This window comes from Strix uralensis, chromosome 12 (assembly GCF_047716275.1).
Source record: "Strix uralensis isolate ZFMK-TIS-50842 chromosome 12, bStrUra1, whole genome shotgun sequence".
Taxonomy (NCBI): domain Eukaryota; kingdom Metazoa; phylum Chordata; class Aves; order Strigiformes; family Strigidae; genus Strix; species Strix uralensis.
This window is the reverse complement of record NC_133983.1, coordinates 14,644,976-14,668,425: the sequence shown is the minus strand read 5'-3', so window position 1 is coordinate 14,668,425 and position 23,450 is coordinate 14,644,976. Positions and strand designations below refer to the sequence as shown.

General features: G+C 38.2%; 1 protein-coding gene across 2 annotated transcripts; it reads left to right on the top strand.

Annotated features, from left to right (window-relative positions):
• The first annotated feature begins 1,091 nt into the window (after positions 1-1,091).
• UBA2 (ubiquitin like modifier activating enzyme 2) lies at positions 1,092-19,178 on the top strand. Of its 2 annotated transcripts, none has more exons than XM_074882129.1 (17): positions 1,092-1,336; positions 5,188-5,271; positions 5,531-5,601; positions 6,727-6,791; positions 7,265-7,365; positions 7,528-7,649; positions 8,348-8,415; positions 10,757-10,878; positions 11,710-11,809; positions 12,343-12,503; positions 13,417-13,510; positions 13,613-13,725; positions 14,190-14,345; positions 14,897-14,993; positions 15,609-15,714; positions 16,522-16,658; positions 18,091-19,178. In XM_074882129.1, the coding sequence occupies exons 1-17, from the start codon at positions 1,193-1,195 to the stop codon at positions 18,270-18,272; spliced, it is 1,923 nt and encodes a 640-aa protein (XP_074738230.1). In that variant the 5' UTR covers positions 1,092-1,192; the 3' UTR covers positions 18,273-19,178. The 2 variants fall into 2 exon arrangements, with proteins under 2 accessions (XP_074738230.1, XP_074738231.1); XM_074882130.1 differs by lacking the exon at positions 1,092-1,336 and adding an exon at positions 1,699-1,964.
• Positions 19,179-23,450: the final 4,272 nt, after the last annotated feature.

The window sequence follows — 23,450 nt, the reverse complement described above, 5'->3', positions numbered from 1 at the left end:
TCATGATTCTAGTTACGCTTAACATTTGGTGAGGAAAGTAAAGGAGAAGGGTTGTCTTGTTGCAGTTAGTTATACTGTTAGCAGTCATCAGCCAAACAGGATCTAGTTTTTAGAAATGATCAGTAGTGAAAAACTTAATGTAAGCTTGATTTTAAAAAACAGATCTGCTTTGGTTTAACCACAGATTGGAAATTCAGTGGCTGAAAGGGCCTTGCTGTTACTACAGTCTTCCTGTGATGAACCTTTTATATATGCTTTTCAAAAGAAGAATGTTGCATTTACATGGCTAAATGAGCTCTGACAGTCACATTGCTTTGAATGGGGAAAAGGTGGAGGTTTTTGTTTGCGCTTCTATTCCCACAGGTACAGAATGATGGGGTAGGTACAGCACCTGCCTTGTTACTGCAGTCTAGTGCTCACAGGCTAATTGTGCTGCTCAAGTCTAAATTCTTCTGTGGAGTTCCCTGTTGGTTTAGGCTAAATTGCCGTATTTTAATTGACTTAATGGAGGAGTAATTTAAGTAAGTGTCCTTAAAGCTTTTTGTACAGGTTTAATACTGCAGCATAAATTAACACACTAAAACTCTGGGTTTAAAAAAGGAGGGAGGGGACGGGATGGGACCGGGACTAAAATGATGGAACGTGCTTGCAAAACTGCTTTTTTTAAGGAAGAATGGTAGCTTACCGTGTCAGCTTCTAGACGTGAGTCAGTTAACTCAGGCTAACATCTATCCAAAGATCTCGCGTGATGCCTGGGCGTTATGCCCGTGCTCCCCACAGGTACCGGGCCTGCTCTGTGCCCCAGCTATGGCAGGCAGCCCCCAGTGCACGGTTTGTGGGCCGAACCCTGGCTGGCTGCACGGACGGCTTTCTCGCGAGACGCTGCCCCCTGGCCGGGCCGCGGTCAGGCCCCGGCGGGGGCGGCCTGCAGACCCGGGCGGCGGCGGGAGCGGGGCTCGAACCGGCGTCGCGGTCCGCCCCGTCCCGCCCGAGCCCCGGCCCCGCGGCAGCCTTCCTGGGCGGTGCGCGGGGGCGGGCCGAGGCCCTCCTCGCCGGCAGGGGGCGCTGCGGGCGAGGCGGGCGGCCGCCGCTCTGGTCTCGCCCGGGCTCGCTGTCCGAAGTGCGGCCCGGCTGAGGAGAGCCGCGCGGAGTCGCTGCCTCTGCCCGCCGCCGCCGTTGTTCGCCCGCCGTCATGTCCGTGCCGGTGTCGGGCCCCTTGCGCAGCGAGCTGGCGGAGGCCGTGGCCCAGGCGCGGCTCTTGGTGGTGGGAGCGGGCGGCATCGGCTGCGAGCTCCTCAAGGACCTGGTGCTCACCGGCTTCAGCAACATCGACGTGGTGCGGGCCGGGGCCGCGGCCGGGGCGGATGAGGGGCCGGTGGGCGGCGGCGCAGCCACGGCCGGGGGCGGCGGGCGCGGGGGGGTGGGGGGCCTGGAGCACGGCGGGGGCCTGAGGGGGGCCGGGGCGGCGGGGCCCGCGGCGGGCGCGGGGGCGCTGTGGCGGCGCGGCCCCTCCCGCCCGCCCGCCCGCCGCATTGTCTGCGTGTTTTCAAACTGCTCCCGGCCCGCCAAAGCGGCCGGGCGAGGCTGCCGCGCCGCGCCGCCCCTGCCGCCGGGGGACGGGCTCCGCCACAAAGGGGCTGCGGCCTGCCGGCGCCATCCGTGCCCCCGCCTCGGACGGGGCTTCTTCCCGCGGGCTGCCCCGAGCGGCGGTGCCGCTGTGCCCGGGCTCCCCGCCGGAGGCGGCGGCGGGAGGCGGAGCGGGCGGTCTTTCCCCCGGAGGTTGGGCCGCCTTCCCGGGGCAGCGCCGGGTCCAGCCGTCGGGCGGCGGAGGAACGGCGGCGCCTCTCTGGGAGCCCGTAGAGGAAATCTCCTGGGAAACAGTGGTGTAGTGGTGTGCCGTGTTTGCTGCCCAGCGACTGCTCCTCGAAGTCTTAGTTTTGCCTAATGCCGCCTTTGCTAATACTGTGGGTAATGGTCCGGTGATGGATTGCAGGAAAAACAAAATACATGGGAGGTGAACTGTATTTTTAGATACTGAGTTGTAAAACTGTCAGTCTTAGGAGTCCGGTCACGGTGGCTTCCCGCGGGCTGTTGCTTTCACTTTTGCTTCCTGATCCCAATCTCTGAATGTGTATAGGAAGGGCAGAATTGAGAAGGTGGTAATGAAAACGGGGTAGAGAGCGATACTACTAGCAAAACTCTGATTACCTAGTTTCCAGACCTTTCTTAATTTCTTATCGTAGTTATGAAAAGTGTGTGGTTTTAAGAAATCACGGGGACTACAAATCCAGCTAGAGCACAGGTCTGTTTCCTTGAATATGTTTTTACTTGTGGGTGCCTGGCCAGGAGTCACATCTGAGAGTTTTGTATGGCAGGTTGTAAGAAGTTTGTTTTTACAGTCAGACTTGTTAAGCAGAGCATACTAGAAACAGCTTTTATCTAGAACTTTATCAGCTTGTAGAAGAGTGCAGCTACTAGTTTGCCTTGTTATTCTTACAACTCGGGCCTTTCTACTGAAATACTCTTTAAAACTTGTAGGATACACTTAAGTGTAATTCCAGTTGTCCCTCTGATTTAAGACTGCCACTGAGCCTATCCAATTTCAACATTGTACCAGTGAAGTAAACACATGCAGAAGAGTGGAAGCCTGCACCTTTTTCCCCCCTTATTTTTTTCCTACCTTACTATGTCATTTGTGTACTCCTGCAGTCCATTATAACAGAAAGGATTTAATATCTCTTGATTTTCCAGTTAGTCATTAGGCATAAATCTCATTGGGGCATGCTTATTGTTTCATTTATTACAGTTTGATTTCTTTTTTTTTGTATTGTCTTTCAAGGCTGACTTGGTTGGACTCCATTAACTTAAGTACATGTTGGATCAGGGCCATCTTCATTTTAAAATATCATTGGTAGTGTTTTATGCAAGACAGTAACATTTTGATAACATATGGAGTAGGTGGGCAAAAGACAAGGCAAGAGCAAAAAGAGAATGTTATGCAAAGAGCAAATTTGCAATTAGGAGAATAAATTGCTTTTGTCAATGTGTGTGATATTGTTGGGATTTTCCTTGGTTGTTAAATACCAACAAACTTGAACACCTGAAAATGCTTTTTGTTTTTACAAGTAAGTTGTGAAATAATTTTTTTAAACAAAATACTAACATTTTTAAAGATCTAGTAGTTTTGAATACCATATAACTCACATATACATGATTTCATTAGGTATACTTTCTTGAAAGGCAGTGCCGTTGTCCTCATGAATGACGAACAAAATCGAATTACTCAGAATCCAAGTCTGAATTAAGAACATGAATGTATGTTCTTAGGAATTTCTGAGGCCTTTCTTTCTACCTTACAAAAATGGGAGCAGCGTAAACGTTATTTTAATAAGAGAACTGTTACATTCTGATCATTCTTAGCTAGATGGAAGCTTCTGTTAAGGTCTAATAGTCTCAAGTATTCTCTTTGGAGAAAAACTTCTTTTGCTTCTCTTGGTCTCGGTAGTGCTGTTTTCAGTTGTAGCTTATGCCACTTGTTAACATTTCCAGTTAAAATACTAAAAGCTGTTTGGAGAGTGGAAGTTTTAACAGAATTAGGCACTTTAAAATTTTCACTTGAGGTTCTCGGGCTTTTTGGCTTTGGACTAAGCCTTCTGAGTGTGTGTTATGAGAAAGGAAAGGAGGTAGAAATGTGTTTTCATGCAAATACCATTTTCATAAAACAAGACCGTGGGTAGTTACTAGGATACTATAGGTAATCATTGCTTTATAATACATTTCTAAAACACTGTATATTTTCCATTTGCTCTGTATCCACAGGTGCTTTTATTTAGTGTTTAAATAAAGCTCTTTAGCTATTACAGTTCTTAGTATATTAAAACTTAATCCTTAAATTAAAAATACTCCCTTCAGAAAACAGGAAGTTCAGTCTTGGAGCTTGGATCTCGCATGCAAAGGATCCTCAATGAGTAGTGTGTGGCATACTTTTTTTGTTATTCCAGTTTGGTTAATAAAATTAAAAGCATATGAGAACACCCTCAGTAGGTCAAGTTTAAACTTCACGTTGCACAGTCAGCCTGATAGTAACGCTTTCAGCTATAGGGAGAGTGCTGTGTTGTCAGCATTATCTATGGGAATTTGGGAGAAATATCTCTGAGGCAAGGAAAAATTGTCTTCATCCCTGCCTAGTTAAAAATGTTAGGGACAGGAGAGGACTTCTAAAAAGAGTGGTCTATCAGAGAAACTGTTTAATTAAAGGGAAAGTAGTGCTAGCAAAGGTAGGAATAAATCTTCTCAAAGTTCCAATTAAATCTTCTTAATTCTTGTGGTGGGGGGTAAAGACATTTAAAGTTATGATGTTCATGCATATATTAATAAATAGAAACATGCCTGTTAGGGGAATTACAGTTGTGGCATCCTTTGAGGTTGTACATCACAGGTGTTCTGTGGTATATGTTTTTAAATATCCTGATTGTGTGATTGGATTTTCTTTTTGTAAGCAGACTTTCTGAGTAATATGCACTTAAACAGTTAGTCCTGGTGACAAACAGTAAAAGCTGTTGCCCTGCAGTGTATGAATTAGATGACAATGCAGCCCTTGGCTTACTGATTCAGTTGCTTAAAGCCATGTTCAAATATAAAGAAGTACTAATTAGTTTGCCAAGTAGCCTTTCTTGGACATTGGGGAAGAGCCATACAGAGCCAGCGTTCAGGGTAGTTAGTCCCATGTAGAGTCTGACTGGACCTATCTAGACCGATTTCTGCAATATCTCCTCTTGAGTTTGTATGCTGCGCTCCTGATGAATTATCACTAAAATCTTTGTCCTGTGATAAATAGGCCAATCAGTTACTGACTTTCTACTAACTGCTGTGCATATGTATCTCAAAATTCATGTGCGTTTTTAGTAGGGACTCTTTCTTCAGAAAGTTTGTTGTTGTGTAGCCCTTAATTTTTGACATATGGTTTCGTTGTCAGTAATTATTTAAAATGTATTGATTCCTGAAGATGATTAGAGGATCCCTTGTGCCTCTACAGTTGCAGTAGTGCAGATGTAACACCGGTACACAGGTCCAGAAAGGAGTCTCTAAAGTTTATGCATTTTGGTCAATTGCATTTGCTTCAAACTGTTAATGATTTTGTTTCTTTTATTTCTGTAAAAGTGAAATGGCTGTCTTGTGTGTTTATAGATTGATCTGGATACTATTGATGTCAGCAATCTCAACAGGCAGTTTTTGTTTCAAAAGAAACATGTTGGAAGATCAAAATCACAGGTGAGGAAAAAGTCAAAGCTCATGTCTTTCTTCCTCAGTATTATTTATTTATACACATGTCAGAAACATGTCACAGTTTTGCTTCTACTGTGAAGAGGTAAGTGTTGGTTGGTTGATCATGGCTATCCACAATATTTCATTATAAAAGTATTTAGATCTCTTAAGGTAGTCAACTTACTCGATACTAAACAGGTATCGAGTTAGATGGACGGAAGAAATAACAAGTGGTTTTTTTGTTTTTTTGTTTTTTTATTTCTAGGTTGCCAAGGAAAGCGTGTTACAGTTTTATCCAGAAGCTAATATTATAGCTTACCATGATAGCATCATGAAGTATGTTTGTTTTTAAGCTCTAATTACATGTTTTGATTTGCAAGTACTGTGTTATTTAAATGCTACAATGGTGTGCTTTAAGATATTTTACAAAGCTACTGCAGTAAGAAGAGAAATACCTGTAAATATGAGACTACCACACACCTGAGTGGGAGTGTGGATTTTGCATGAGTTTTCTTAAGCTCTGGTAGTACTCTGTAGTCAATTGTTTGTGTCTATTTTTCATTTTATTAGCAACATTTACTATATAAGTTTCTACACTGTAAGGATGCCCTGATGTCTTGAGCAATACTTAGATTAAAATAAATGTGAATGTTGAGTCTATGATTAAAAAAATTAAGTTCCTTGTGCATGTAACTGAATATCATTTATATAGGCCCCAAACTTTAAATTTAGTCTTTCTGATCCATAACGAATGAGTACAAGATTATGTAGATTTTCATTAGGTGTTTCCTATGTTTAATTTATTTGTCCAGTTTCTTCAAAATTGACATTCTGTAATATTAAGGTTTGAACTCTGATGTAGCTGTTAGCCACTGAAACACTGACTCATTGCATCCTTCTCCTGAAACTGTAAAACTTTTAATCCTATTTCCTCTTTACTCTCTCTTCTTTGCTACGTTCTTGTTTAAATCAGAAAAGAGGCAATGTAAAGATACTAAATGTCAAGATTTTAAAATCCCACATCTTGGCTCCTAAGGGTATGGAGGCATGATCAAAACCAATTGAGCTATCACAGTATAATGAATTATCAAGTCTGATGAGCTATGGTAATTACAGTGTGCACGTTTTAGCCTCAGCTGATGGTTTTTAAAGTCAGTTACCACAGCTGAGACAATTTACTCATTAGGTCAGAGCAGTATAATCACTTTTTCGTTGTCTGCCTGTTTCATTGGTCAAATTAGTACTAATTGCAATAGCTTCCTTCCAGCAGCATAAAATTTGTGCTTTCACCCAGCTTTAAAATGGGCTGAAGACAAATGGGGCAGTTAAAGGCTAGCAGTAAATGTATAATATGTGTAATTTATCACACGAACATCAGTCCGCCCTTTGCATGTCTATAGTTCATGTTGTGGCATAATAACTTTGATACGCTATTTTGAGTATTGTTTTTCTTTTCTGTAGCCCTGACTATAACGTAGAGTTCTTCCGCCAGTTTACGTTGGTTATGAATGCTCTGGATAACAGAGGTGAAGTTTTCACTATGATTTTATACTGGAGATGAAAATACTGTTGCTTGTTCATAGAAACAGAACTTTAATGTGTTCTACTCTTAGACTTCTGCAGTGTCAGTTAAATAACAAGTATCCTCTTAACCCATCTGTAGTCTGACTAATGCTTGTGTGCTTCACTAGAAACTTGGAACGGTAGTTTAGTGCTTTTACAGGTGTTTTGAAAGTAAACATTAATTGCTATGTTGCTGCTTTATGGGAACTGATGAGTATTGTGTGTACATATGTAACTTTATTCAGTTGAGTTTGTTATATTTAATATGTTGATATATTTTGTGTTAATTGCAAAATTGACTTTGTGAAAAAGGCATAGTGCTCTATAATGAAATAAGGCAGATTAAGGATAAATGTTTGCATAGGAGTTTGAATTTGGAGAAGTAAAACTTGTTTTTCTAATTATTCAAATTTTTCTTTAAAAACTTGATTTGCAGCTGCCCGTAACCATGTGAACAGGATGTGTCTGGCTGCTGATGTTCCTCTTATAGAGAGTGGAACTGCAGGCTACCTTGGACAAGTAACAGTTATTAAAAAGGTTAGGTTGTGTATTACTCTTGTTGCTCGAACTTTAAATAATTGGCTATTTTAGATAACAGGGAGTTGGGTGTTTTGGGATACAGTTACAGTTCGTCTGGTAATAGCATGTACTATCAGTAGCCTTCATGGTGTGACAAGTAAATATTTAACTTTTCACCAGGGAGTGACAGAATGTTATGAATGTCATCCTAAACCAACTCAGAAAACTTTTCCAGGCTGCACAATCCGAAATACACCATCGGAACCTATCCATTGCATTGTGTGGGCTAAGTATTTGTTCAAGTAAGTGATTTTTTTAAAAAAGAAAATAGATACTGTGGTTCACTCTTCTGGTTTCTAAACCTACAGACAGAGAAATAAAGTGGACACACACTTTTTTGGGGTGGGTTTTTTGTTGGGTTTGGGTTTATTTTGTTGTTTTTTTTTTTTTTTAATTAATGTGGATTATAGCAAAAACCTTCAGTTCTTTGACATGGGTTTTGAGGTGGGGTTTTGGGGTCTTTTTTTTTTCCTTGGAATATAAAGATGGAAGGTTAGTTAGTACTTAGGCATTGCTTTAATATCACAGAAAATCTGAGTAGTTTGGCACAGGAGTGTAGGTTGAGGTTACTTTATTCACCTTTGTGTGGAGTTATCACATTTTTCAGTTTAATGCATGCATTAACAGATGTAAAGTTTGCTGAGATCTTGGTGGGTTATAAGCAATGCATTCAGTACTGCAGTATAAATATAAGGCTAGGTGAGCTATTGAGTGAGTTATACAGAACTGTTCTGCTAAATCCATTTTTGTATTGGACATTTTGTGTGTCAGCGTTAAGTCCACATGTGATGAATCCCAACAATTTAAAAAGCAGTGTATGAAGTAGCACTCTGATAGCAAGAATTCTAAAGTGGATATTTATCTGTTAGCAAGTGTTTCAGTCTTTAACCAGATATGATGAAATTCTAGTGTTGTGTTGTTGTTCTTAATTATTATATAGCCAGTTGTTTGGAGAAGAAGATGCTGATCAAGAAGTCTCTCCTGACAGAGCTGATCCTGAAGCTGCCTGTGAGTGTGATACGATCTGGTAGCTTACCCTGTTACTGAAATATTCTATATCAGAGATTATGACTTGTTTCTGTACATTTCTTAAGGTTAGAGAGTTCAGCTCTGGTTTCTTTTAAGAGGATTCTGTTTACTGTACCCTTGGACAAGAGTTTGGGGCGTGTTAACAGTAGTTTCCCTTACAGACCTTCATGTACACTGTGCATAATTTAGTTCCCTCATACTGCCATTTATTAGATATTTCAAACAATTTCAGTGGGTTTTAGTTGACTTGATGCATAGTGCATACCAAAGATTTTTGCATGGAGAATGTGCAAAAAATACTCTTCAAAATGACAACAGTTTAACAGTTTCACCTGTCAGAACTGTAGCCCTTGTGGGCAGCCTAAAACATTATTAAAATGATTACTTCAGCTGTTGTGAAAACTTTTTAATACAGTGTAAGATGGGTCACTGGCATTAAGTAGTTGTTCTCAGATAGTATGGGTAGAACAGCTGTGAGAAACTCCATCGATACTAATCATAAAGTTCCAGTTAACACCTCCAGGTGTAAGCTATATGATTTAGATGAATAGGCTTGTATCTGTTTGGGGACGCCTGTACCCTCTGCAGCAAACGGTCTTCCCCATGTGCACAGAAACTTGGAGTGAAAAGTGAGCTTGAAGGGCAAATTAAATATAACTGATCTTCACAGGGTGGCCTTTTTTCCCTATATATTTGGATTTGGTGGAGCACTTCCTTCCCTGCAGCTGGGAGGCTTGTCTTTTGAACCGAGGACTGAGAACTGAGTGATATTTGTAGTCACTCTGCATTTTCCACTCCTAGTCGAGGGATTGCAAGGAAATACAGGGATTGTGTTTGAACTCCTCTAGCCTGAAGCACTTCAGTATTAATCTGCATAGGAAATACGCCCATTTTGAGCAATGTTTTTGTAGCTATTCAGTATTTTTCTGTAAGGACAGTAACTGTAGTTACTGTGAAGGTGAATAAGCATCATTTGTTGCTGCTTTTGGATCCTTTGATAGATGAATGGACTTGGGAGAGGGAGCTTAGATGATCCTCTGACTCTTCGGATTCTCTGAACATCAGATAGTGATCACCTGACAGGTTGTTCCTACAGGAAGTGTAGAATGAAATAGCTGAGTCTTAAAAGAGTGGCATATAAACTCATTTAAAACAATGGCTGCTGGCATACTTGGATGGTAGCAGACATAATGCCTCTTAGTTAAACAGAGATGCCAGAGGCAATTGTTGGAGGGTCTGAGCTGTAGCCTGTGTCTGTAGTGAGCAAACTGTCCGCAGCGATGCTGCTGTTTAGAATCAGTGGACATACGTGGTGTATCAGGGAGGAGACAACACAGCCTTTGTAAAGGAAGCTGTGCCTTGCATGGCTCTGCACGTCCTTTGACAGAAGTGGCAAACGTGTGGACAAGTGTATCTGGTTTACGCTGTTTTGAATCTGCAGGGGACACTCAAAAACTTTTTGTGAGGAACCTGAAAGGAGCAAGCAGCCATGGGGAGAAAAAAGGATGAAGATCCTGAAGTGGATAAACTACTTAAATGATAGAGATAAATGGTGATTAGAGGAGTGTCTCAGATTGAGGATGGGACCCATGCTGTTCAGCATATGTGATTAAGCAAAGTCACTCAGAATAATAAAGATGAGGGCTAACTGCAAAAAGTAGTAGAAAGCTTCACAATGCAGAATGACTGGGCAATGAGACCTTAGGTAGCTTTGGTGCAGATAAATATAAAATGATGCATTGGTGAAAGGGGGGAAATGTTCACAAGTTTGCATATAAAGTGATGGTCTCTGAGTTGATTTTTCTCATTCAGTTGAGATGTTAATAGCTAGTTTTATGAAAACATCAACCTGCTGCTTATTAGGAATCATAGCAATTGCTGGATGTGACTGGGAAATAAACACAAAATTGATAGCATCTGTATGTGTGGAATTTTTTTGTACAGGAATAACAAGAGGTAGGAAGCTGATTTTTTTTTTTTTTTTTTTTTTTTTGTGTGTTGATGTTCCAACCAAACTAAAACTCTTCAGACAGGAAAAGAGACTACTGAAAGGGGATGGTTAAACATTTATGAAATCGCAATGTTATGTGGAGATAATTAATAGCAAAAATTTGTTCAATGTTTCTGCCAATAAAGGAATTAGGTGACATTGAGTTAAATTAGTGAGTTGCAGTTGCAGAAGCAAACAATAGTTGCACTATGTCTAATTCAGCTTTTGTTGGGCACAGTAAAGGCATTTTATGGACCCTGCATAATTTTTGTTATTGACTCTAGGGGAAATATTTTTGGATTAAAATATTGGTTAACACTTTATTAATAGGGGAGCCAGCAGAAGCAGAAGCCAGAGCACGAGCATCCAATGAAGATGGTGAGATTAAACGTGTTTCAACTAAGGAGTGGGCTAAATCAACTGGCTACGATCCAGTTAAACTTTTTACTAAGGTATCTTCTTTAACCCAAATAAATGTCTTTATTTGAAGTGTATGAGGTGCTTTAAAGTTAAGTCAAAACCCAGTTTGGACGCTTAATGCTATCCGTCAATTATGCAATTATGACTTCCACCAATTTTGCTGTACTGTTGGTCTTTTACAACACTTGCTTGTTTTACGGCATTCCATGTGCTTCTGTACAGATGGCTTCAGCAGCTTGTCCATATTATACAGGAAAAACTTAATTCCAATTACTTTTAATATGAAAAGGTAAATTTGAATTCTGCAGGAGTTTCACGGGGCATAATCAGAACCAGTCTGAGGACCTAAAAGCTATCGGTCATCTTCTGTAAACGGAAATACAAACTGGCTTAGGAGTTTTCCTTCGAAATAGTTGCTGAGAGTTGAAAATAGAGGAAATCAGTATATAATGTAATGTCGATAGGTAGCAATAACTTTACTTTGGAAATTCATTGTCATGTAGTTAATAATATCTTAGGGAGAGTATACAAAGGGCTGTAGTGATGACTTCAGTAGGCACGTGAACCCATTGTTTGGACTATTGTTTCTTGACTTTTACTTTACTCCCCCCAGTTCATCAGAGCCATGTCTGCTTTATGCAGTAAGTGTTAGAGAATGGAGAATAATAAGGTTTTAGAATCTGTTTTAGTTTCCTATGGAGTTTGATTTTTATTTATGTGGTTGAAAATATTTTCAAGGAGAAAATCAAAACCTCATAAATCTAATGCTGATTTTTCAATTTCAGAGCAGATGTAAAAATAAAGTACGTCTTTTTCTTCCCCTCTCATTTTAATGTGTTTTGTTTGCTTTAAATATTTCCTAGCTTTTCAAAGATGACATTAGATATCTGCTGACAATGGATAAGCTGTGGAGAAAAAGAAAGCCTCCAGTGCCACTCGACTGGGCTGAGGTACAAAATCAAGGTAATTGTCCCTCCTCCCACTGTATATGTTTGTTAATGCATCTCTGTGATATGTACGTTTTCTCACTGTCACAGCTGAGTATTGGTATTGAACATACTAATTCTTCATGATTCCTGAAGACTTTAATTTTTTGTCTATATAGAGAATGTTTATCTAAAACTCTTCTGCAGCTGTTATTTTAGATACTCAGTATTGGCTGGAGAAAATTCATATTTCACAGAAGTACGTGTCAGCTTATTCTAGGAGACCTTATCATAAGCACCGATACATTTATCGGTGAAAGCTCAGTTTTGCTGAAAATTTACATTTGCTGTAATTTGTGCATGTTTAGGCAATTGATAATAAGTATAGCTATAGCTGCGGTTTTAAATGTGGATTTGTTGTGAAATGTTGGGGCTACTGTAGTTTAATGATATTGTGTCAATTTAGAAAATATTTAATTTTGCTGAAATAGGAAACTTCTTAGCTCTTTGAGAGAACTTCTGTGGGATTTATAAGTATTCCTGATTTATTTTTTTTTCCTTTTCCCAAAGAGAAAAACATATCTGACCAACAAAATGAATCCTCTGCAGTCTTGAAGGATCAGCAGGTTCTTGATGTCAAGAGTTATGCACGCTTATTTTCAAAGAGTGTTGAAACCCTGAGACTTCACCTGGCTGAGAAGGGTGATGGAGCAGAGCTTATATGGGATAAGGTTAGTTTGCCAAATATATAAGAACCGGTTATACTCTATATATGTAGTACAAATATTAATTGGACTCATTTAGTTTCATTCCAAAATAGTACTACTTAGAACAAAAATGCCTGGCACCTCACTGAAAGCACTTTCATATGTAAACAAATATATACTTTAAACACTCTGTGTTTTGGAACTCACTGAGTGCAAGGATTAACTACTGTGATGTAAAATAACTTAATTCACCAACTTGAGAAAGCACAAATTAAGATGTATTAGTCATATTTTGATTTTTGAAAATATTTTAATAATGCAACTTCATTTTTTTCTTTTTTAGCTTTCTCTAAAACATGCTGTTATACAGTGGTTTGTAGCTAGAGTTCTGTGGAGTTGTACACAGTAATTAGCTCTGACAATAGGTATGTGATATGTTAAAAGAGTTTTGCTGAAGAAAAACAAGAACAGAATTTTCTCTTTTGGCACCAGAGACAGTGTAACCTTCCTGCAGTCAGTTGTCATTTGGCATAAGAAAAAAAAAAGTTTGTAAATATAGGGGGGACAAAATAGTAAAATAGTATCACAAGAGATAGTAAAAATACTTTTTTCTGAAACACCAATTTTTGAAACCAAGTACAAAATATTGTAAGATTTAGGATTTAGACATTATTTTGAACATACAAGGCATTTTATTAATACTAATACACTAATTCACTACTAAAATACTAAGTACCATTTCTAAATGTGTATTTAAAGTATTACTGCTCTGTCTAAACATACCATCTGAAAGAGGAAGTATATTGACTTTGAAATGGAATATTATATAGACTTTTTTAAAACTTTCTGTTTTTAAGGTCTTGGGAACCATGTGTTGCAAACTTTTTCCAACCAGTAATCTGATTTTTAAATACTTTTTGTATTAACTTCTTGTCAGGATGACCCTTCTGCAATGGATTTTGTCACTTCTGCTGCGAACCTCAGGATGCATGTTTTCAGTATGAATATGAAGAGCAGATTTGATATCAAGTGTAAGGATAACATATAGCATTGTTTTATCTAAATAATAATGTAAACTTCTCATTGTCATTTACTGTTAAAAATCTGCATACATACTCTTGCTTATTTTGCAGCAATGGCAGGAAATATTATCCCAGCTATAGCTACTACTAACGCAGTAATAGCTGGTCTGATAGTGCTGGAGGGTTTGAAGATTTTATCAGGAAAAATAGATCAGTGTAGAACGGTAAGTGGGAATAAGATGCTTTTATTGTTATTTATTATTTACTTAAAAGTCACATTTAACTTGCTTTGACTATTGTATAGTTTTACTGTCTCTCGCTTGTTGCTTCGGTAAATTCTGAATGTGCTGGAAACTTTCAGCCGCAATGAAAAGAGAAGTGGAAGCCTCAAGGATCATTAAATTCCTCTGATTTAATGAAAATTGGCTGCTGGATAGGAGAGAGAACCAGACTGACATCAGTTGAAACATGGTTGTTTTGTGTTACAGATCTATTTGGTGATAGCTGGTCAGTCAGCACAGGTGTCATTGCAGACTGGCCATAATATGCACTTTCTCCTGTTCAGCAGGCATGTCAAAGAGGATTAGGGAACAACCCGTGAGACTAAGAGAATCAATCTGTAGGAAAACAGGTTTTATGACTGCTGTTACTCATAGAATAACTTGTTTTATTCTTGTCTGTCCTCAAGATTTTTCTGAACAAGCAGCCAAATCCCAGAAAGAAGCTATTGGTTCCTTGTGCTTTGGATCCACCAAATCCTAACTGTTATGTATGTGCAAGTAAGCCAGAAGTGACTGTGAAACTTAATGTACACAAAGTTACTGTGTTAACACTCCAGGATAAGGTAAATCTTGAATATTAGCTACAGCTTTCATTTTGATTCTAATACTGTAAATCGATAAAGTTAGGTTTGTGTTCAATATATTTTGACTGAACATCAGCTGTTTATATTTGCTCTCCATTTTGCATTTCTCTCAGCTACAAGAACAGCTAGGTTAGCCAGTATGCTTCTTGGTCATGTGTGCTTGTACGTCTTGTGAAAGATTGTTTGTATTGTAACTTTTTGGTGGTTTTAAATCTTACTCGTATCCAACAGCAAAAAACTGTGTGTATATCAGTTGAATAGTTCAGTAGCCATATTATAGTTGTGTAGTAGCAACATTTGCAATTCTGTCATTTTTATGAAGTAAAAAATCTTTCAGCATATCGGAACCTGTAAGTTTCAGAAGGCAAAAATATAATTAAGTTGTTCACGAAAGTTAAAAAAAAAGTATAGGCTTTCAGCAGTTGCCTGAAAATGAGCCAGGATAAGAAAATCAACATAATTTAAGGTCCTTTCTTTTATAAGTGTTTCTAAGTCAGATATTGATTAAATAATCATATTCATATTTTCAGATAGTGAAAGAAAAATTTGCTATGGTAGCACCAGATGTACAAATAGATGATGGAAAAGGAACTATTCTTATCTCTTCAGAGGAAGGAGAAACAGAAGGTATGCATACTGAAGCTTTTTAGATAAGAGTAAATAAAAACTAGAAAGAAACCGAGATACACAGAGTGGAAGTGTAGCAAATGTTCTAGTGTTCATCCTGTAGACTTATATTTGGAGAGAACTGGATTTGCAGGTATTTAAGTGGCTCAGGAATAGCTAGTGGTATTGTCTGCAAGCCTGCATGTCCAGTTCAGCTTTCCTATATAAAGTACTTTTCACGTGGAGTGTCAGGATTCTTTTCAAGGATAAGTATTCAGCTATAAAAGTGCACCAGTTATTTTCCTCTGTTTGCAAGTCCCGTTCTTTTTCTTGTTCTTAGATTGTGGGGATCTTATGATGCTTGTAGGCACTATTGTAATACAAATACTATCTCCAAAACATTCCTAAATGTAATAGTAGTGAACATGATGCTTGAGGGGTAAATAAGTCAAACATAAATAGTTTTAACTTCTGATAGGCTTAAATGTCAGCTTTTATTTTAAATATAGCTAATAAATTATAATCTTATGTTTCTACTTAAAACTTTTGGAGTACTCGTTTCATCATACTTATTCAGGTATAAAGGATCTTTATATAAATAGCTGTATACACTGCAGTTTTTCACTATTTTTGTAGCAAATAACCACAGGAAATTATCAGACTTTGGAATTCGAAATGGCACTCGACTACAAGCAGATGATTTCCTCCAGGACTATACACTGTTAATCAATGTGCTTCATAGGTAAGGATTCTGAAATAAGTATTTTTGTGTATATATGTAGAACAGTTCCACAGGGAATTTCCAACTCCGAATTTTAAGTTCATGAATAAAGCTCAAAAATTAAGCTGTGGAAAGAAAAATATAGAGGTAAAAGAGGAATTGTTATTGTTTAAGAATTCATAGTGTTTAGGGGTTTTTTGTTTGGTTTTTGTTGTGGTTTTGTTTCAGTTTTTTTACAACAGTAATGGGAAGAATTTTGTTTGAATAATTTGTCATTACACAACATAAAAATACAGTGCAAAACCAAATTTACTTGTGGGGCAGGCAACAAGCAAGAAACTGCTGTTTAGAAAACAACAAAAGAAAAAAAAAAAAAAAAAGAAAAAACACCCAACCTGCTGGGGTAGTAGATCCTCTGCTTGACTACCTGTGTTCAGATACAGCAATGCAAATAGAAGTTACTGAAATAATTGGTGTGTGTATTTAAGCCTGGATAAGTAATGTGCATATTATATACAGTAAATTAACACACTGCACTTTCAGTGAGAATAGGAATGGAACACTGAGGAAGAAAGGTAAGCTTGGGTAATGATTTTTCTCATTTCTAAGCATTTTAAGTCATGACACTGTGTGCAACAATGCTTAAGAATAGACAAAGCATAAATTATAAAGGAGGACTGAACAGATTTTCCTCTTTTTTAATATGTTTTTCTCATTTTGTCATAGTTGTCGGGTGCTCTAATATTTGAATGTGGTGTACTTTCTTTGTGAAAAAGACTTTTTTTTATTTTCACCTGGTGGTTTAAAAGCATATGTATTATTCTGCAGTGAAGACCTAGAAAAAGATGTAGAATTTGAAGTTGTTGGTGATACCCCTGAAAAAGTTGGCCCTAAGCCATCAGAACCAACATCCAAGAACATTACCAATGGTAGTGATGATGGAGCACAACCCTCAACATCAACAGGTAAGTAACAGTAATCAATATTAAATAAAACAAAATAGTCTTTCAGTAGTGCAGTCCAATTAAAATAGTTGTCTTCAGTTTTATGACTTGACTTTGCCAACATGAAATAAATGGCATTTAAGTTGCCTCTGTGTATAAATATATTAAATACAAAAAATGCACATTTACAATTGTTACAAAGTGAATGTTTAAGAATTTTGCAAAGGTTTACAGTAAATAAACCTTGAAATTATATTATTTAACTCACAAGGGCTTGGTGGGGTGTCAGCTTAAGTGCATCATTTGCACAGTGATTTAAATAAAGTTAGACCCATTCTAGCTGATGGTCACGCTATTGTTTGATAAAAAAGAATCAACCAAATTTGTCACTTTCTCCCTACAGTTCAAAAATTACTTTGTGGATGTCTTTGAACACGTTTCATTTTGTTAACTTATGATGATGTCTTTATTATCTGCTTACAAAATAATTATTTTTCACCTGTCAAGCAAAGCATGGCAAGAAAATAATATTTGCTGTCCAGGAAGAAGTACTATCACCTTCCTAATGTAGAGTGTTTCTTTGAACATACTCAAAATAGTTTAACTTAAATGAATATGGGATGCTTAAGCACTGAAGGCTAATGTACTGGAAATGTCATAGTGTTTTACAGGGATAGCGTATGAATCTGAATACCTGTTGTGACAGATATAAGTTAGATAACTCTAGTTCTGTCTTACATTTTTGGATGATGTTCCTTTGCCTGTCAGATGGTCCTATTTAAGATACATACACAAGTATGTAGTTACTTCCACTTCCTTCTTGCATCAGGGGAGATTAAATGTTAAGAGTAAAATTTAATTCAAATTATATAAAAAAACCTCGCATAAAATTAGTTTTCACAGTGAATTTGTACTTCAAAACAAACAATTTCCACTAGATGTCTTGAAAGTTCACATTTGGTTCTATTTTCCCTTCTTTATACTATCCATTGTTATCCTTGTAGCTCTTCAAGTCAGCTCACCCTTCCACTCCTCCCTCTCTTGGCGTGTTCTCTCTCACGGAGCATGACTTCTGCTAACTGTACTAGTGAAAGGAGGGGCTGGACTACAGCTCTGTGTGTTTTTCCCAAGGACTGCTGCAGATAGCATGCCATTCTTCTATTTTGTACATGCAAAAGAAAATCTTGCTAACGTGTTTCACATATTTTTGGGTTATTGCAATATTTTCCATAGCTCTAGTGAAGAGGGAATAACCATGTGAAAAGCCTGTTTTGCACTGTTTTCAGAGAAAATTCAGAATACTCTTGCAGTTGAATGACAACAATTATAGATAAAGAACGTTCCAAGATGTATTTGTTGTAGTAGATACATTCTTATTTTTATGTATGAAGTTTGGTTTGAGAGTAGAATATCTTTACAGTATCCATTTGAATTAAAAACACATATTTTGCAGCTCCAGATCAAGACGATCTACTGATTGTTGATTCTGAAGATGAAGGTACTTCAAGCAATGTCGATGATGATATGGAAAACAAAAGCCGCAAGAGAAAACTAGAAGATAAAGAGTGCATCAGTACAAAGAGAGTGCGTACTGAGCAGACAGAAGAGCAAGATGAAATTATAGCATTAGACTGAACATGCAAATGCCCCTTGACAAAATGATTCAGATAATGTAATACAGTAACAGCATATTATGTTGGGATGTGAAAAATGTCCAGAACTAGACTAATTTTAAGGCCTTTGTTCCAAGTGAATCCAAACCCCTGGCTTAAATAATTTGTGTCTGTTTCTCTTGATGATAAAGCGCTCATCTCAATAGACTCTTTCAGAAGTTTTTCCATATTAATTCCATATATTAAATGTAGTAGAAACATAGTTTATAAATACTTACAGATAAGTATTTACTTAAACAGTCATGAAAAAAGCATGTTATTTTTGTGTAAATGCCTTTTAGGTATAATTCAATAGGACAAAAAAAAAAGCCTACTCTTGTTTAGTAAAGGGTCATCATCTGATGCCCAGGTTTTAAGTAAATAATTTTTTTTTTGCTTGAAGAAAAATATTTTTAGCCTAGTGCTAAACATTTTTCACACCCTGAACAAGTAAAGAAGAAAATTCAATAAAGCAAATCAGTGCCATGTTTTAACAGTGTTCTTAAACTTCAACTGGCACTATGTACATTACTGTAAAACTGTTAATTTACTCAAGTTTTTCAGCTCGTACTGCCTGGTATGTCAATGTAAGAAGCAAATTTTTGTGTATTGTTACAGTTTCAGGTTATTTATATTTGATGTTTTGTAAACTCAGATACTACTACTATACTGTACATCTGATGGACCAAATAAATGACATCTGAAATACTTGCTATATTTGCTTGCACAGTCCGAGTTTATGCTGACTTACGGGATTTTACAATGTATAGCCTTCAAAAATTACTGTATTATTTTCATTTTTCTAAACATAACCTAGTAGTACAGAACTTAAGCTTCACTTGTTTGAGGTGAAAGGGGAATTTTTTTAATAAAACTTTTGTGAATGGTTTTTTTCTTGGACAATCAATTATTGGCCTCTTCAGTTGGAGCATCTGCACCACCACACATGTGCTTGCACCACCTCATGCTTTCAGAAAGAAGAAAGCACTGGTCTTTTATACATGACACTTTGTGCATAGGACAAAAGTGCAATGTTTAGAATCAGTATCTTAAAACCTACTGCATTTGTTTAACTATTTTGGTAGCTCTCAAAACTATCAGTGTTGATTCATAGAACGCATTCATCAGCCATTTCTGTCACTGTACTGAAATTACTTTCTAACTTCGTGTTTGTGAACCAAACTGCTTCTGTTCATAAATAACTATGCAGAGTTAGCTGTACAGAGCAGAGGAATTGAGCAGACAAGATTTATGCTGTTACAGTTTGCAAATTGAATGACTTTTAAACAAGATGTTAACTGTACAGAAGGAGAATGTAAAAAACCCCAAACCAGCACCTTTTTAGGTTTTGGTCCCTGCATCTGGTTCTGTCTAGTACAAAGGCCAGCTCATCATCAGTGTTAAATTGCCAGTGCAGTGCAAAACTACGATTCTACGATGCAATTAACGTTTTATCTTTTCTTTTAGGTAGAACAGTCATATGCAATGGCTTGTTTGGAGGCATAATACTCCACCATGAAATTAAATCCTTTTGAGTTAGCTGCTTGGCCAGCATGAGTGAAGACTGAGAGGTAAAGATGTAAATAAGAGGTGTTACAGAAAGGATTTTCAGTACTATGGGAAGCTTTTATAGTTCTTGCCATAAACAGTTAAAGCACTAGACTTTAGTATGTCTGATTACATTGTCTAAAAATTAAGGCCGACATTTTCTTTTTTTAAGCTTTACTAAAAATAAAATTACTGGTTTATTAAATTAGTTGTCAAAGAGCTTATCTGTGTAATAAGATGTGCTTCTCATTGTGACATGACAAAGCTTTGTCTAAGCTGATGACATGTGTAATGTGTCTAAGATAGTGTGATCCTATCTCACTCACTACCTGAGAAATTTCCCTGCTTGTACTGACTGGTATACAGGAATTTAGCATTCTAACTTTTTCTATTATTTTAACAGTAGAGGCTATAATGCTTCGAACTTTTGCATTAGTTTTACTGAAGTTGAGAGTGTTTATGACTTAGAAGTTCAGTGGTGTATGAGTTGAATTAACACACAACACCAACAGATTTGGGGGTGAAAGGGTGGGGTCTATTCAGTCTCACTGGTTTCTACTCTTTATTAGTGTTAACAGCATAAGATGACAGTACTCAAGTGAATTTCTTAAAGTATTTGGGATGCTGCTGTCCAAGAAGATACTCATAATGTTTCTCAGGGCAGTAGACAACTCTGTCAATAAGGCCGGATTGCAAAAATGTTCAGAATTAATCAGGGTTATATCTTAGGTGGGGGAGTACCACTGCAGGACACTGGTTAGGTTAAGTTTTAGAGAAGCATTAAGTAATTTTAACAACGTGTCATCATTTGGTTTGCAGCATGAAAGGTGGTCTAGAATCTCAACTACATAAGCAATTACATCTTGATGTAATTGTGCTGCTCTTTTCTGGGTAGTAAGTAGTTAGATGGCCAAAAAATGCTCCTAGATCCTTCCTGTAAAATACTTTAAAGTGAATGATTTTTAATATATTTTCTTTAAACACTCTGCTTCTATAGAACATATGACAGGCTGTTCATATAGTGTCAGCTGTTCTATTTGGGTCTTGTTTGGCGATACTGAATGAACCACTGAAAATGCAAACTGCTTCTGTGCTAAATGTAAAACTGCTTTTCAGAATTAGAACATGAATGTCCTTAATTGGCTACTAGTCACCAATATTGTATTAATGTAGAATTTTTCAGCTTAAACTTTCTCTTGCCCTTGAGAGCAAATTATAAATAAGCATTTATTAAGCTTTCAAGTAATGAATAAGAAAAAAAAGTAAGCCACTTTTCAACTGACAATTTGTTTACCTCCTAATAGCAGTAATATTGATATGGAAGGAAGTGTAGTTGGAAGACACAAGATTTAAATATTAAAATGGAGGATAAATTCTTCCCAGTGCCTTAGCTTGGCAACCATGATGTAGGCTCTGTCTTCACTAATAATTTTTGAGCCAGGCTCATTAAATCAGTCTACAAATTGCTATTTGCAGTGATACAAATTGGCTCTTCTGTCACACAGCATTCTCTAGTTGTTTGTTTATACTGATGCAAATTTCTGTCATGCAGATAAGCTTTTCTGGCTGCTTTCATAGTAACAATTCATTCTTGATGCTTGTATTTTTTATTTACTTAGTGAATTTGAGTGCCATGTAGGAAAAGGACAAGAAAAATAGTGGAATATTTTAGTGTAGTTGAATGCAGCTGAGTCTATCTAGTATCTGTCTTTGTATGCTATTATTTCGATATCCCTTTTCTGCAGTGGGGCATGGAAAGGAGTATTGACCACCATTGATATACAGCAGTTAACTAGAGATTCATTAAGACTTACGGTGAGGAAATTTGTAACAACTTTCCCACAATCTTATCGTCAAAAAAAAAAAAGTGCAACCTATCTCATTCTCAAAGCATCTAGAGAATCGCCCATAAGGGGCAACTGATAACCCTTCAGGAAAAAGAACTTTTGGGGCCGTGATGACAGCCTCTACCAGCCCATTTCCTAAAGACTAACTTTAACCTGTAGATGACCATTTAATGTTGTAGTAGTTCTACGTGACATTTTAATTTTACTTTAGGAAACCATTTCACTGTTGAACCACAGTGAGATGCATGCTTTCCTGGCCTGTTGACTCTTGACAGCTGGTAAGCAGGTTGATGTGCCATTTCAAGTTCTGACCTTTACAACAAAGCCCTCTTGATAACCATTTATTAGATCCCAGAAGATAGAACAGGCTTGTGTTCAGTTTGTATATACCATTGATAGCTGCTGCAAGCTTTATCTCCACTGACCCAAAATTTTAAATTTAGATTAGAAAACTGATTAAACACCCAATTAAAGAAAATAAATTTGTTTTTTCTTAGTGTTCTGTTTCTGTGCCTATAGGTAGAGATATTTTCTTTCTTCTCTTTGCAGCTGTAAGGACAACAAGCCTTCAGTTCTGTGCATCTAAAATACTGAATGTGCAAGAAAGCAGAAACTACGATCAAAGTAATACAACAAATCATAAAATTACAGAATGGTTTGGGTTGGAAGGGACCTTAAAGATCATCTAGTCCCAACCCCCCTGCCCTGGGCAGGGACACCTTCCACTAGACCAGGTTGCTCAAAGCCCCGTCCAACCTGGCCTTGAACCCTTCTAGGGAGGGTGCAGCCACAGCTTCTCTGGGCAACCTGTGCCAGTGTCTCACCACCCTCACAGTAAAGAATTTCTTCCTTAGATCTAATCTAAATCTACCCTCTTTTAGTTGAAAACCATTACCCCTTGTCCTATCCCTATACTCCCTGACAAAGACTCCCTCCCCACCTTTCCTGTAGCTCCCTTTAAGTACTGGGAGGCCACTCTAAGGTCTCCCTGGAGCCTTCTCTTCTCCAGGCTGAACACCCCCAACTCTCTCAGCCTGTCCTCACAGGGGAGGTGCTCCAGCCCCCTGATCATCTTCATGGCCTCCTCTGGACCTGCTCGAGCAGGTCCATGTCCTTCTTCTGTTGGGGGCCCCAGAGCTGGACACAGCACTGCAGGGGGGGTCTGATGAGAGTGGAGCAGAGGGGGAGAATCCCCTCCCTCGACCTGCTGGCCACACTTCTCTTGGTGCAGCCCAGGACATGGTTGGCTTTCTGGGCTGTGAGTGCACACTGATGGCTCATAGTCAGTTTTCTGCCCAATACTACCCTCAAGTCCTTCTCTGCAGGGCTGCTCTCAATCCACTCACTGCTCAGCCTGTATTTGTGCATCTTACACAAGTCAGTCATCTGTTTTTTGCTTGCCTAAGATTATTTCTGGGCTAGTGTCTAAGCAGAATCATTACAGAGAACACACACCTACAGACAAAGGAGTAGGAGGGAGAAGCAGTTTAATGCTTTGATTTGGAGGCCTTGATTTTTCTTTAAGGGAGGAATAGGATGAACTAAATAAATGTACTCCTAGATATAGCTTGATACCTGTTTATATTAAGAGAAGAAAATTGCTGTTTAGATGCACGTCATTATCTTTGTCCTTCTCATCAGCATACTTCTTCACTCATGAGAAAAAGTGAGAAATTTTTGGTATGATTTCCTAAAAAGATACTTATGGAATTGCTCTACCAGTCCTCTCCAGAAACATTTGGAGCTACTTGCAAACATTAAGCAAT